The sequence below is a fragment of the Candoia aspera genome, chromosome 5 (genome assembly GCF_035149785.1).
Source record: "Candoia aspera isolate rCanAsp1 chromosome 5, rCanAsp1.hap2, whole genome shotgun sequence".
Lineage (NCBI taxonomy): Eukaryota > Metazoa > Chordata > Lepidosauria > Squamata > Boidae > Candoia > Candoia aspera.
This window is the reverse complement of record NC_086157.1, coordinates 40,263,646-40,278,613: the sequence shown is the minus strand read 5'-3', so window position 1 is coordinate 40,278,613 and position 14,968 is coordinate 40,263,646. Positions and strand designations below refer to the sequence as shown.

The 14,968-nt window shown below is 40.5% G+C and overlaps 1 protein-coding gene across 1 annotated transcript; it reads left to right on the top strand.

Moving 5' to 3' along the window:
* Positions 1-4,344: 4,344 nt before the first annotated feature.
* On the top strand, positions 4,345-11,584 carry LOC134498776 (ADP/ATP translocase 3). The gene is made up of 4 exons (XM_063305046.1): positions 4,345-4,556; positions 8,730-9,216; positions 10,401-10,541; positions 10,949-11,584. The coding sequence occupies exons 1-4, from the start codon at positions 4,446-4,448 to the stop codon at positions 11,104-11,106; spliced, it is 897 nt and encodes a 298-aa protein (XP_063161116.1). The 5' UTR covers positions 4,345-4,445; the 3' UTR covers positions 11,107-11,584.
* Positions 11,585-14,968: the final 3,384 nt, after the last annotated feature.

Below are 14,968 nucleotides of genomic sequence, written 5' to 3'. Positions count from 1 at the left end.
AGGGGGCCATGTCATTATTCTTTCATCTTTGAGGCCTTTACTGGCTAGCCATGCAGTAGAGTACTTTGATGCATGCGATGGAGCATCGCCCTGCATAAACATCATGGTCTTGAAAGATGCAGACTTTTTCCTGTACCACTGCTTGAAGAAAGTGTTTCCTAAAAACTGGCAGTAGGTTTGGGAGTTGATTTTGAGTCCCATCTTCAACCCGAAAAGGTCCAACTAGCTCATCTTTAATAATACCAGCCCATACCAGTACCCCACCTCCACCTTGCTGGCATCTGAGTCGAAGTGGAGCTCTGTGCTCGTTACTGATCCAGCCACAGGCCCATCCATCTGGTCCGTCAAGAGTCACTCTCATCTCATCAGTCCATAAAACCTTTGAAAAATCTGTCTTCAGATATTTCTTGGCCCAGTCTTGCTGTTTCAACTTATGTGTCTTGTTCAGTGGTGGTCAAGTTTCAGCCTTCCTTACCTTGGCCTTGTCTCTGAGCACTGAACACCTTGTACTTCTAGGCACTCCAGGTAGGTTGCAGTTCTGGAATATGACAGCACTGGAGGATAATGGGTTCCTGGTAGCTTCAGGTTTGATTCTTCTCAAATCTTCGCAGTTAATTTGCGTCTTTTTTTCTCAGCACGTTTCTTGCGACCCTGTTGACTATTTGCAACAAAACATTTGATGGTTCTGTGGTCACACCCCAATATCTTAGCAATTTCAAGAGTGCTGCATCCCTCTGAAAGACTTTTTACAATTTTTGACTTTTCAGAGTCAGTTAAATCTCTTTTTTGGCCCATTTTGCCTGAGGAAAAGAAGCTGCCTAATGATTATGCACACCTTGATATAGGGTGTTGATCTCCTTAGGCCACACCCTCCCTCATTACACAAATACACATCACCTGATATGCTTATATCCAATAAGCACTCAGGTTTATACAGCCTGGAGGTGGAAAATATGCATAAAAATGATGATATGGTCAAAATACTCACTTGCCTAATAATTGTGCACACAGTGTAGAAGGGACTGTGCAGTATGACCGTCTCAGTGTCACCCAGTTGAGAGAAGCATATTTGACTGTGAAGTGGGATGTTGTTACATCCAAGGGAAGGTATTGAGACTTCCTAGGGAAATGGCTTTTCAGTGCAAAGCACAAGATGTTAAATAGCTGGAATGAAGGCTCTTTAGCTCTGCCACAATTATAAAGTTGTGTGTGTTGCCATGGGTGGAGGGGATAGAATTCTAATAATTCTGAAGATTGGGGTCCAGGCACATTGGTTTAGTTCTAAATTGGCACCCTTCTACCCCAATCTGGGATAGCACAAATTAGTGGCCAGTATAGCAAGGCAATCATCACATCAGCCAATGGAAAACATTGATACCTATCCTTTGCCATGGTCAGATCATTTCCTTTGCAAACTGCAGATGCATGGACAGAAGTCCCTTTAGACTGGCCTTTATGGATCTGAGGTACTTTATGGATCTGAGGGTTTCCAGACTGCACTTGAGAGTTTCCTCACCATTCTGGTGGGGAGTTCTGTTATATAGCCAGTCAATCTCTGGAACATGGAGAAAATCAGAATAAATGAGATTGCTCCTGCAAAGCTTCTGCCAAATCACTGACCTGAAATAACAACTGAGTTTACTGAGGGACTGAGGGAAATTGATTGAAAAGACATGAAGAGAATGGTGGCAAAAAAGCAGAAGTAGATGAGACTAAGTACTGCTCATGTTCAAGACTATACTTCTCTGTACTTCATGTGTCCAAGGATTTTCACCTGATAAGCTTGTTCAGAATTATCCTGGGCAAAACAAAATACCTGCAGGTTTTTGGAAGATTTGGTGTTTTTTAACCGATAACTCATATTCATACTGGGCTTATGCCAATTGTAAAGAGTTTACTGTGATGTGTGAGCAGGATGGGTTATTTGGTTGGTGGGGTTTTTGCTTTTAGCATGTGCCTGAGGAAGTGGACAGAATTCTTTGTTTACGAACTGCAGTGGTGCCTTTCTTTGTTCATTTAGGACAATCAGGTAGGGTGTGAGCAGCTGGATCTCAGAAATTTTTATGTTTTCTGAAAAGAATAATTACAACCGTCTTGAAAGAGACAGGCCAGATTATGGGATGGAAATGCTCTGGTCAATGACCTATAGCGGGACCTTGATGGGCAAGCACCCCTTCTTGGTTCTATTAAACTAGTAAGTTGAAAAAAAATAGGCAAACTACTTCCAAAAAAATTATATGGACTTGTCCATAAAGTCAGCAAGGAGTCATATTTGAAGGAGACTACTGTTCTTTTCTTTCTTTAAGCGTGCTTAATTTACTCATTTTTACTGGGGTGTGAAGAGACTTCCTAACCTACTTTAAGACTGGATTCAAAACTCCAGAAATATTTTGATCTGCTCTGGAAGGCCATTCTGAGTTGGTCCCACATCAAGGAATCCATTCATGACAAAGTGGAAAATCCTTCCCTCAAAAGAGGCAGAGGCCTCAGACACAAGTTGTCCCCCATTTTTCATGCTACTCTTTCATTAGTCCACAGGAAGATTAAGACTGCTTCACAAGTTCCCCAGGAAGGCCACATTTAACGATCCGTCCGCAGGAAGATTAAGACCACAAGTTCCCCAGGAAGGCCACATTTAACGATCCACTTGGGGACGAACGAGGGATTTAGGAGTAAGACATCCCAAAGACAATCCACACCTCCACTGCCCAATTAACAAGCCATTCAGGTGGAGGGACAATGCAATCACCCTGGAAGACATATATGGGGTCCCCCTACCAACCTTTGCCCAGACTGAAGAAGCTGCTTGGACAAGCAGCGGAAAATTTCAGCCAAAAAGAAAGAAATCCAGTTGCCATGACTCAACCTACAGATAACCAGCTTGATTGATAACTGGCAAATAGAGGGAGAAAACGTAGAGGCAGTGACAGACTTTGTATTTTTAGGTGCAAAGATTACTGCAGACGCTGAATGCAGCCAGGAAATCAGAAGACATTTAATTCTTGGGAGTAGAGCAATGACGAATCTTGATAAAATAGTTAAGAGACATCACACTGACAACAAAGGTCCACATAGTTGAAGCAACGCTATTCCCCATAGTAACATATGGCTGTGAGAGCTGGTCCTCAGGGAAGGCTGAGTGAAGGAAGATAGATGCTTTGGAACTGTGGTGTTGGAGGAAAACTCTGAGAGTGCCTTGGACTGCAAGAAGATCAAACCAGTCCATCCTCCAGGAAATAAAGCCAGACTGCTCACCTGAGGGAATATTAAAGACAAAACTGAAATACTTTGGCCACATAATGAGAAGACAGGACACCCTGGAGAAGATGCTGATGCTAGGGAAAGTGGAAGGCAAAAGGAAGAGGGGCCGACCAAGGGCAAGATGGATGGATGATATCCTAGAGGTGACGGACTCGTCCCTGGGGGAGCTGGGGGTGTTGACGACCGACAGGAAGCTCTGGCGTGGGCTGGTCCATGAAGTCACGAAGAGTCGGAAGCGACGAATAAACAACAAAATGGTCCAGTTGAACTCTGTATTAATATGAAGAAAGAAAATGAGACAGATAAGGAAATATATGAAAAATAAAATAAATAGGATATATGATTTCTGTAAATATTATTGAATTTTTAACTGCCCCAGTTGGGGTTAAAAAAACAAATAGATTCAGTACTCAGAGTAGAAATATATTTATGTAGCAAATAAGAGCTACAAAGTAAAAAAAAAACCCAATATTTGCAACAGTTTATAATGGACTGCAGTGGCTCACAAGCAGTAACATTGTAACACTCCGTTCTTCCTATTATCAACTTTATTATTTGAAGGTTGTTTTTGGATTTAAACGTGGGTAGTAAGAACAACAGCAACAAAAGGATCAATTCAGGAATTGAGTCCCAAGAGATCAAAATGAAATGGTTAGAATTTTCGAATCTGTTTCGGACTGTAGTCACGGGACATCAAAGGCTGACCTGGAAGCAAACCCGAATGTATCCAGCGTACCTTTAAAAAAAAACAAACTAACGATTCAGAGTTAGTGAGAATCCTCCACTCGACATGTTGCTGATAACCCTCCACAGCTGCTTCCCCCGAAGAGCACATTCGCCGGGCGGAATCTCTGCTGGGGGAAAGGCGCCTTGACTATCGCTCCACGTGGCTCTAAATCCTCGCCTTCCTTCCATTCAAAGGCGCCTTACGGGAAAGAGCGAGGAAAGCCGCGGGCGGAGCAGGAAGGACCGAAGGGAAGCGCAGCTGCCCGGCACAGCCCGCCTCTCCTCGGTGTGCCCGCCAATGGCGCCCAGCGGGCGGAGCTTCTCGAGCCGGCCATTTAGCTCCCGAGCAGCGGCAGTCCTTCCCTTTCGGTGTCTTGCGCTGCGGCGGCAACGACAGAGCGCCCCGTTTCCCAGCCCCTCCCCTCGGTACCACCCAGCAGCTCCGATCCAGTGCGGCCATGGCAGAGCAGGCCATCTCCTTCGCCAAGGACTTTCTCGCAGGCGGCGTCGCGGCGGCCATCAGCAAGACGGCGGTGGCGCCCATCGAGCGGGTCAAGCTCTTGCTTCAGGTCGGGCCCGTCGAGCGCGCTTGCGGGGAGGGGAGCGCTCTGGGGAGGAGGGGCCGAGAGAGGGGACCTCGTCCCTCGCATGACCATCGGCCGTGGAGGGGTTCAGCCGCTCAGGGCCGCCTCGGAGCGGCTCGCCTGCGGGGACAATGGGAGCTCCGTTCGCTCCGCATGGCGCGCGCCAGGGCGCTGTCAGCTCGGCTCCCTTCCTGGAGGCTTTGGGTCGCGCGAGCGGACGAGGAGCCGGGTCGGTTGGACGGCGCGTGGCGGGATCCAGGGACCAGGGGGAGAGCATCGACCCGCGTCCGCATCCCTCCCCTTCCCTGGTTTCCGCTGGGTCTCTTGAGTCGGAAGAAAGGGCGGGAACAAGAGAGAGGTCGAACGAAGGAAAGAGGAGCCGGCCGCCATTTTTCTTCCGGCGACGTGTCTTTGATTGACACGGCGGCGGACGTATAGCCCCCTCGTAGACGCAGAGGATGCAGTTGTGGTTTCGCCCCTTCCCCCCTATGTCTCGCGTGACTTGGCAGAGGCACGAGCCTCTGCGGAGTCGGTGAGAGGAATGACGTTTCGAATGCAGCGGTTTGGATTAGCTCCGCCCTTTCGCTATCCTACTGCTGATTCGTTGTCTACTTGACTCCGCCTTGTATTTTTAAACGGGGATATTACTTCCCGGCTGGGGAAGCTAAGGATGTCTAGTGAGCCCTACAGACCTTGTTAGTTCTATGCTATTTTGCAGACCATTTTTTTTTTCAGTTTACCAAAAGCTCATATCGCTCCTTGCAGCTTGTCGCTTATTTTGTTTATTTATGCATTCAGTTTATATGTCTGCCTGTTCCCCAGACGAATCTGGACGGCTTACAAGGTTAAAAACGGATAATCTTTAATATGGTCACAGACCAGAATTACAAATTAAAACAAAAACAAAAACATTGAAATACATTAAAATACTCCTGTTCTTGCTTCCCTGTTTACTTATATTGACCACACTACACAAATTCCAGAGGACTGGAGCCTAGCTATTATCGTCCCTATTTATAAAAAGGGCACTGGAGACCTGCCTGCTAATTACAGGCCCATTAGCTTGTTAAGTATAAGAAGTAAGTTATTGTGTAAGTGTCTGGCACAGTCTCTGTGCCAGACACTTACACAATAAGCTAGTTGACTGGATTGACTCAGAGCATATATCGGCAGATGAGCAAGCAGGTTTTAGGTCTGGACATTCTATTTATGGACATGCCCTTATACTTCAACATCTGGCTGAAAAATATACATCTAAAACAGGCTTGACATTAGATACCACTTTTATTGTTTTTAGGTCTGCATTTGATCTGGTTCCCTGAGCAAGGCTTTGGTCTAAGCTTATCCATACTACAATTGATAGAAGGCTACTGCTGCTCATGCATAATCTTTATAAGAACTCCAGAATCATAGTTCGATGCAGTACGCAAGGCCATCACACAAGTGAGATTCCAACTCACAGAGGAGTGAGGCAGGGTTGTATTTTAGCTCCTCTGCTGTTTAATCTGTATATAAATTCACTTGTGGCCAAAATGAATCAATTAGAATATCACCCTCCAAAATTGGCAGACAGGCATATCGTAACTTTGTTGTATGCAGATGACATAGTGCTCTTATCACAAACACGAAGTGGACTCAAACGAGCCATGGGTGCTCTGGCCAGTTACTGCTCTGAAGAAGCTTTCGAAATCAACTATAGCAAGACTAAAATTTTGGTCTTTGCAAAGAGACCTAAAGTGCACATCTGGAGGATAAACGACCAGAACACTAAACTAGTTAAATCCTTTAAATATATGGGCATGGTTTTTCATAGTTCTACTAAATGCAGTGCTCACCAAAGCTATGTTGTACAAAACAGTCAAAAAACACTGGCAGCAATCCAATCCTTTCATTTTACCAAGGGAGCACAGCACATTCCAGCAGCACTGAAGTTAAGCTAAGGCCCGCACACAATTACTCTTCGGTGCTCAGCTAGGATCCTATCCTTTCACACCATTGGAAAAGGTTCAATCCAAATTCTTAAGGGCCATATTTCAGGTACCTCCCTGTATCCCAAATGTAGTATTAAAGAGGGAAGCAGGGTTGCCTAAGTTGAAACAGGTGCATGGACTTGTATTATAGCACATTGGCTGAAACTACTGTTTTTCCCTACGGGTTTGGGTTCTTTCCTTTCTAAGGATAATTATAAATCAGTATGGTTCAGGACCATCTCGCAAAAACTACAACATCTCAGCTTTTCTAGTGAGGCACTCCTAATGATGGGCTATGAGCGTGCACTTAGCGAATTCAAGCAGCGTATCAAAGACCTGGAAATCCAGCAGGACCAGTCAGCTTTGCCTAACAGTGTTTTTTTGGGCGATCAAGCCTTTTCTTATAAGCCAGCGAGATACCTAAATCATATAACTGTCTCCAAATTTTGGAGGGCACTTACTTTGGCACGCTGTAATGTGCTTCCCACAGAAGTTTTGGAAGGCCACTACAAAAAAGTCCCATACGAGTTGAGACTGTGCCCCTGTGGACAAGGGGCTATTGCAACTATAGAACATGTCCTGCTATACTGTATTCTTTATAAGGATTCGCGAACCCATTTAATAACCCCTCATTTGATAAAATATCCAGGAAATTCTGATCTCTTTTATGTTCAGTTGTTGCTATCTGATCAGAATGACTTAGTTTCCCTGAATGTAGCTAAAGTTTGCTATACTGTCAGCAAATTAGGCAGACCTCGACTGTCCATTGACGACTCTATTAATCTGTAAATATATTATGTTTTGTTAATTTCATTTAATGTATTTTTAATGTATTTTAACGTATTTCAATGTATTTCTTTTTTTAAAAAATTGTAATTCTGGTCTGTGACCGTATTAAAAACGGATAAAATAATAAAACATAAGAAAACGTTCTCTTGACCACCCATTTGTAGTGATTCTGCAACCTGCATTGACAGGAGAATCATAAATTCCTAGACTTTCTAAATAGATGAGATTTTTTTCAAAATCACACAGGTTTTGAAATCGGGTAAACTCATTTAGATGACAGTGGCTTTTTTTTTTTTTTAAACTTCCATAAGGGAAAAATATAGAGAAACTTGAAAGTTGTTGAATTTTTGCATGCAAAAGCAGTCCAGATAAATTTCTGCCATCTCGAGAGGGTTTGGAAAAAGTCTGTTCTGAAATCTTGGAAAACACTGACAGTGTCCATAACAATGGGCTAGATGGACCAATGGTTTCATTTGCTGTAAGGCAGCTTCCTGTATGTCTGTAGCAGTTACTACAAAGATATTAAGATGTAATAACAGTGCTTTTTTTAAGCAGATTCAGTTAGACAAATAATATGTCTTATTTAAATGTTCATGTTCTGCACAGCAGTGCTTAAAATTTGTTGGATGATGACCTGTGCCATAAACTAGACTTAATGAGCATCTAGTTCATCATACTAGAGTACTCTGTAATTTGATAGATAAAGCCTTCCACATACTAACCTTTATGTCCCCCTACACCAGAGCTTTCCAAACTGTGTGTTGCGACATGTTGGTGTGTCGCACGGCCAAGGGATCATACAAGTACTGCACATGTGCAGTATGCGTAACCGGGTAAAAACAGCTGATTCAATGTGACTTCCGGTGATGCGGCCGCACCTGCAGTGTGTTAGTGTGTTGCCAGCATGAAAAGTTTGGAAAGCTCTGCCCTACACCCATCTAATGCTCCTACTCCGGGCCTTTTAGATTTTTTTGGACTTATTTTTATATACACTTCATTTTAATATATTTTCTAGTTTTTCATGTGGGTGTGTGTATGCTTTTTAATTGACTGTACCCTACCTTTTTTATGCTGGTCTATGACTGTAATAAAGAGTTAGTTTGATTAAATGTTAGGTAGGAATAATTGCCATCTGGTTTCTTCTTAGTTTGCTCATATTTGACTATTACAGACTGAGGCAAACTTGCCTCTTACTGTTATTTAAGAAGGGAGTGTCTTTAACAACCTTACCTTTGATATAAAGTTCAAATGCTTTATTTTTGTATTCTGAAAACAATAGATCTTCATTTGAGGTTGTGTGTAATCTTTTTAACATTATTTCATGTTCTTAAAAATGATCTTCAGACTGAAATGGAAAGTAAAAAAATTAATTTGGAGTAATATAAAACTTTTCTTATAGGTGCAACATGCAAGCAAGCAGATTGCTGCTGACAAACAGTACAAAGGAATCATTGATTGTGTAGTCCGCATTCCTAAAGAGCAAGGAGTATTGTCCTTCTGGCGTGGAAATTTGGCCAATGTTATCAGATACTTCCCAACTCAGGCACTCAACTTTGCCTTCAAGGATAAGTATAAGCAAGTGTTTTTAGGAGGAGTAGACAAACACACACAGTTCTGGAGATACTTTGCTGGTAACCTGGCCTCAGGTGGTGCAGCTGGAGCTACCTCCCTCTGCTTTGTCTATCCTTTGGATTTTGCAAGAACCCGTCTGGCAGCTGATGTTGGAAAAGCTGGAGCTGACAGAGAATTCACGGGTCTGGGAGACTGCCTCCTCAAAATATTCAAGTCTGATGGCCTGCGTGGCTTATATCAAGGTTTCAATGTCTCTGTCCAGGGCATCATCATCTATAGAGCTGCTTATTTTGGAATCTATGATACAGCAAAAGGTAAATGAAAGGCTCAGGCTGATCTTGGCAAACAACGCGGTTGGACCCTTTCAAAATGTTGCTTCTGATTGGTAGAAGTTATAGTCGCTAGACTCAATAAGGGGCCGGACTCAATTGCTAAAATAATTTCCAACTGATTCTGTGATACTTTGTTGAAAGACCTTTTAAGTTTCAGTGGGCTAAGGCATAGGAAATGAAAGCTGATGGTGCTGTGAGAGCATCAAGGAAGAAAGAAGATAGAAGATCAAGGTTGAGAAGGAAAAGAGGGATTTGTATTAAAAGAAAAAAGCTGAATGCTAGCAGTTAAGATTATTTGAATGCTTACATTTAGGGAAGTACAGCTACTTTGGGCAATATTTAATATCCATTTTTATAAAACTTATCCCCAACTATGCTTCAAAAACAAAGTTAAATTTCCATAGCTATTTTGACTCCTTCATTTTATTGATGTATATAGGGTGCTCAAGATTCAATGCTTTACTATCAGAGTTGTAATGTCCTAACAGTCAGGAATCACGCTGAGACGAGGAGTAGGTCTCTAGTGTTTATTACTGCTACATAAGACAGAATCCTAACAAACTGAAGAAGCATGGGAAAACCCAGACAGATAAACCCCAAAAATTAAGGCGGGTCTGATCTGTGTCTCTTTGAATGGCTGCTTAATTCGTCAGTACTATGCATGCGTTTTCCCCCCTGGATAGAGGCCCCCTCCTGCTCGCCATCAGTACTCATGACATGTAAATTGCCAAATGAAGCTGTATAATGATATCTCATCTCGAAAACAACTTCAGAGTCAATTTTGAGGATGGTGTCTACTCAAAGTAGTTTTTTATTAATTTGATTTTTATTCTGAATTTTTGCCCATAGGACATAAAAGTCAAAGATAAGATAACTAAAAACAGTGAAATTATTCTTGATGTTTAAAAAACCTCACTAAAGAAGATCTTGATACCTTTCCTGAAAGTTGACAGAGTAAGGCTAAACATAGTTTTACCACTAGCTGTAATCGATCTGGGATGGACACCTGCTTTTTAAACACTCATCCTGCTGTAAATAAAATATGTTTGATGTTACTACTGATCTCAAAACCTCAGTTGCTCAGATGCATTTTACATGCCTTTTGATATTCTTAAATCTTAATGGAAAGTCGCCTTTATTTTCATGAGAGTGTTGTTTTATTACAGGTATGTTACCAGATCCTAGGAACACTCATATTGTGATAAGCTGGATGATTGCACAAACAGTGACGTCAGTAGCTGGTGTAGTCTCCTATCCCTTTGACACAGTGCGACGTCGAATGATGATGCAGTCTGGGCGTAAAGCAGGTAAGTAGAACTTGCTATAAACTTTGAAGCAGGAAGGTTTTTTTTTCTCATTGATATATTGTGTGTACTGTTTAAATGTAAAGCTTTGCAACCTCATTCACAGTTGATGTTATTGATTAAGACTTAAGTATATATTAAGATGTTCAGCCCCAGCAGCTTGACAGGATCATGTGTTCAGCTGAGTTGCACTAAAGATGTGCTGCATTCTGGTAATGAAATTGTGCTGCTGCTCCACTGCTTGCCTAGCTGAGAGATATCTCCCCCACATCCTCCTATAAAAAGTGAATGTGTAACAGAACTATTTGTTATTGAATCTACAAATTCTGGGTGGCTTCTGCATTTCTTGTTGTTATCTTGCTGTGCTTGAAACTCAGTAATTCAAAAGAATCAACTTATTTTCCCCACAGCTGACATTATGTACTCTGGAACAATTGACTGTTGGAGGAAGATTGCAAGAGATGAAGGTGGAAAGGCTTTCTTCAAAGGGGCATGGTCTAATGTTCTTCGAGGCATGGGTGGTGCATTTGTGCTTGTGTTGTATGATGAGTTCAAGAAAGTCATTTAAACAAAACTTTATTGGAAATGTAAATTAAATTGACAGATCATGTAGAATAACTTGCCATTATGGACCACAACCTTAAAAAAAATTCCTACTCAGTCTTATTTATCGGGGCCAGATCATGTTTATGTAGGACTAGAAACTTCGTTCAGTGAACTGATGTACTTCTGAGACAGCATTATTCAGGCATCAGAACAGACAGTCCAGCTTACTGGATTTGTCTATTTTGGTGTTTGTTGTAGTAGCTACAGTTCTGGGTCCAAGGAAGCTGATCTGCATTTGTCTGAAGATCAGCTGTAAGTTTCAAGTCCTGTCTTAAAAGGACCATAAAAATCGTGTTTTGAAAAATATTCATTTAGCCAATCTTGTTTTTCCACTTGTACTTAAGCACTATGTACTGTTTTGCACAGCTGAACATCTAGCATTTGTGTTCTCCAATTTGGGGCATTCTGTGAACAATAAACATAATTAACTATGTGTTGAATTTATGACTACTACATCTTGAGTTTTAGGGCCAGCCTCACCCTGCAGTAAGATGTGGTTTATTGGCCTGAGGCAGTATTTATGCATGTGCATATCCACCTGCACAAGAAGGGGGAGTGGGACAAAGCAAGGGAAGAACTAGTACAGCAAGACATGTTAAACTGTCTGTGGTGTGTGTTGGGGGAAACTAATACAGTTTGGATTCTAAGCAGTGAAATGTCTCCAGTGAGGCTTCTGACGTAGACGCTGGATTTAAAGACCTTTTAAATGAGATATGCTTAGATAGGCCTTCAGGAGTTTTCATCATACTTTTATGAAAATGGGTAAAATAATTTGAAATAGGAACACAGTCTGAGAAAACATAGCTTGAAAATAGTAATACAATGGTTAAGCAGTGAGCATATAGGGATACTAATAATAGGTCATCTATGAAAAGGTAGAATGTAGGGCTATGCAGAAAATTCTAAGGTGCTTTGTAAAGTAGCACGTGCATGTGGAGTCAGATGGAACAGCTGTATGAGTCTTTATTTGAAGATCTTATTTGTGTTCCCACATTGCAAGTTTCTCATTTGTATGCTTTACACTGTCCTACTGAAAAACAAGTAGCTATTAGAAGTGTTTGTATTGATATTGATGTTTAGACTGCTAATGTTGAGTACCAAATGAAAAAAAAGAAATATCACATCAGAGAAAATTTGTAGAAATGGGCAAGTTTAAAGGATTATGGTGCAATGAGAGAATTTAAAATTCCAGTTCCAGAATTTGCAAAAAAGTGAAAAGTGAGACATATTGTATCAAATGTGTATTATTCTAGTATTAGGGATGAAGGTCAAGTGTTCCTCTTTTAGTTTATTGCATTTACCATACATACTCAAGGATAAGCCAAGCCCAATTTTGGGTTGTATTTTAGGACCTAAATTCTCAGCTTATACATGAATATTTTTGGTAATTATCAGAAAAAGTTATTTAGCCATTAACAATGTGATGTAATATTAAAATTAATGGAATAAATAGGCCCATAAAATTAAAAAACTGACCAAATTGCTTTTGAGAGGTTGACAGGTAAACACACACTGACAATCTATTGTTGCAAATATAGTATATTTCATTCCAGAGTTGAAAAATGATGTCTTTGGCCATGCCCCCATATGTATCCTTGATGTCCAATTGGTCAGTCTGAAGTCATGAACAGTTTGAGTTTTAGTCAAAAATGTGATAGACTTTGTGAGGTAATGTCTTGAAATGTACATCCATTAACAAGGCAATTGGCAACTGACCCTTATTAATTTATTTTTTAATTATTAAGTAAATTTTCTGTTACAAAAAGAAAAAAGTCCTATTTTTAAAATGGCGCTTGTTGATTTACAAGAACAAGATATCCAAGCTCATCCCAAAAGTTTTAAATATGTCTAGTTCATGAAGTCCATCATGTAAAAATGAAGTCAAGGGACTCTGACTTTTGTACCAGAAAAGTCTGGTAAGTAAGACCACAAAAGAGCAGCCAAAAGTGCGTTGGCCAAAAAAGGTGCAGGATGAAGCCTGGGATTGAACTTCAAGGCTGACAGCCAATCACACATGCTTATAGCAGAATTACTGTGTAGTGTTCACAGATTTGGTTTGTATATATATACCTTCCTAATTTTCTGCAATAAAATTATTTACTTGATTTTGTATTTACTTGAGAAGAGCTGGGAGAGTTTTATGTCCATGGCTAGCAGGAAGCTCTGTTGAAACATTTCTTAACAGATGTGGAGCTTGAAAGTAGCAATAGCATCAGGAATAAATAGATCAAACAACAGATTCTTAAATAAGTTGCTAATAAATATTCAGCTATAATATAAATTCTTTAGCAATTTAATAGGTCAATTTATTGCCTATATTTAAACAAGTTATCCCATAATGTGAGCCTTTGGTGTCTAAAAGGATCAACATATCGCCTAATATTTTCAAGATTTATTTTACACCATTAAATGGAATTACTGAAATTGATCCTTAAGGATCACAACCATTTTTCAATATTGTAAAGTCCCAGGTATTCTAAAATTTATGATAAGCCTAAGTGTCTCTCTTGAAATGAGTGTTACGTGTTTCTTCTATTCAGCATATTTTTGCCATATAACTGTACAGGTTTTCAATTTTAATGCTACTTGGAAAACAATTCCTTGCTTGTGAAACATCTCTTCATAATAGAATGTTTCTATTTTAAAACACTGTATATACTCATGGATAAGCTGAGAATTTAGGCTTCAAAATACACCCAAAAAATTAGGTTTGGTTTATCCGCAGATGGGCTTATCCATGAGTGTGTATGGTAATACTTTTTAAAGTACCTATATATACTTGTGGATAAGTCAAACAATACCATGAAAAGTGCTCCATCCATTTAAAGCAACCTGGAAAACAAAATTTATTGATACAAAATAAGAAAACAAATGAAGTCCTTCAGAATATATTGAAAAAAACAAAAATTTCAAGTGTCAGCTTATCCGTGAGTATATATGGCACCTTCCCTTAATGATTGTTCTGGCCAGAGTACTATCAGGTAAGGAGGCTTGTGCAAATTCTCCCCACCCCCATTCAATTTTCACTTTTTTTCTTTCAAGTGATTTCTCAAAATACGTCCTAGCTGATCATGACTGCAGACCTAAACTCAAAGATTCAGCCTTAGTTCTTGATCTTTTAGATCCTCTGTCCTTGAGTAGAACTGACCATTCCTTAGAGACAGCAGAAAAAGATACCCACTGCAGATTGGACCTGCAGTATGTGCATTTGTGCACAAATACACACATGATAGCAACAAAGACCTTTCACTTTCAAAACAGGTGAGTTACTGTGGTATTTTTTGCCATAAGGTAGGGCCCACAGAATTGTCTTAAAAGATATGGGAGCCATGACAGAAAAGCAATTAGGGAGAAAGTAATTAGGAGGGTAGAAAAGTATTTTTATCAAACTTGGTTGGTTCACTGTACTCCCCAAACTTTACACTGGACCAATACATCCCACCATCCTGCTGTATTTTTCAGCTTTGAGGAAGATCTAGCAAAAAGTTCTTCAGGAATAAAAAAGGATATTTGCTATATATCTTTGTGAACAGAATTGTAGCTCAGTTTATACTGAATTATTTTTATGCAAGTTTAATAATTTTCATTTTTTTTTGGTAGAATGTATCCTTGAATTCTTTCCTCTCCCTATTATTAGATCTTGTTCCTCAACTTCATATCTTTATCATTATCATAAAACGTAATCCAGGATAAGTTTAAGCAGTTGGAAAAGCTCATTTCTCTTATTGGCTTTCTGAAATAAAAGCATGCACACACCTCTTTCACACACACGCATACACAGCCCCACATATCTCACACACAAGCTGGCGGAGCATTTATCACAA

Excerpts from the sequence above, each read along its gene's own strand:
- LOC134498776 (XM_063305046.1), top strand. The coding sequence starts at position 4,446 with ATGGCAGAGCAGGCCATCTCCTTCGCCAAGGACTTTCTCGCAGGCGGC. Across the intron at positions 4,557-8,729 it reads GGGTCAAGCTCTTGCTTCAG|GTGCAACATGCAAGCAAGCA; the intron begins GTCGGGCCCGTC and ends CTTTTCTTATAG. Across the intron at positions 10,542-10,948 it reads GCAGTCTGGGCGTAAAGCAG|CTGACATTATGTACTCTGGA; the intron begins GTAAGTAGAACT and ends TTTTCCCCACAG.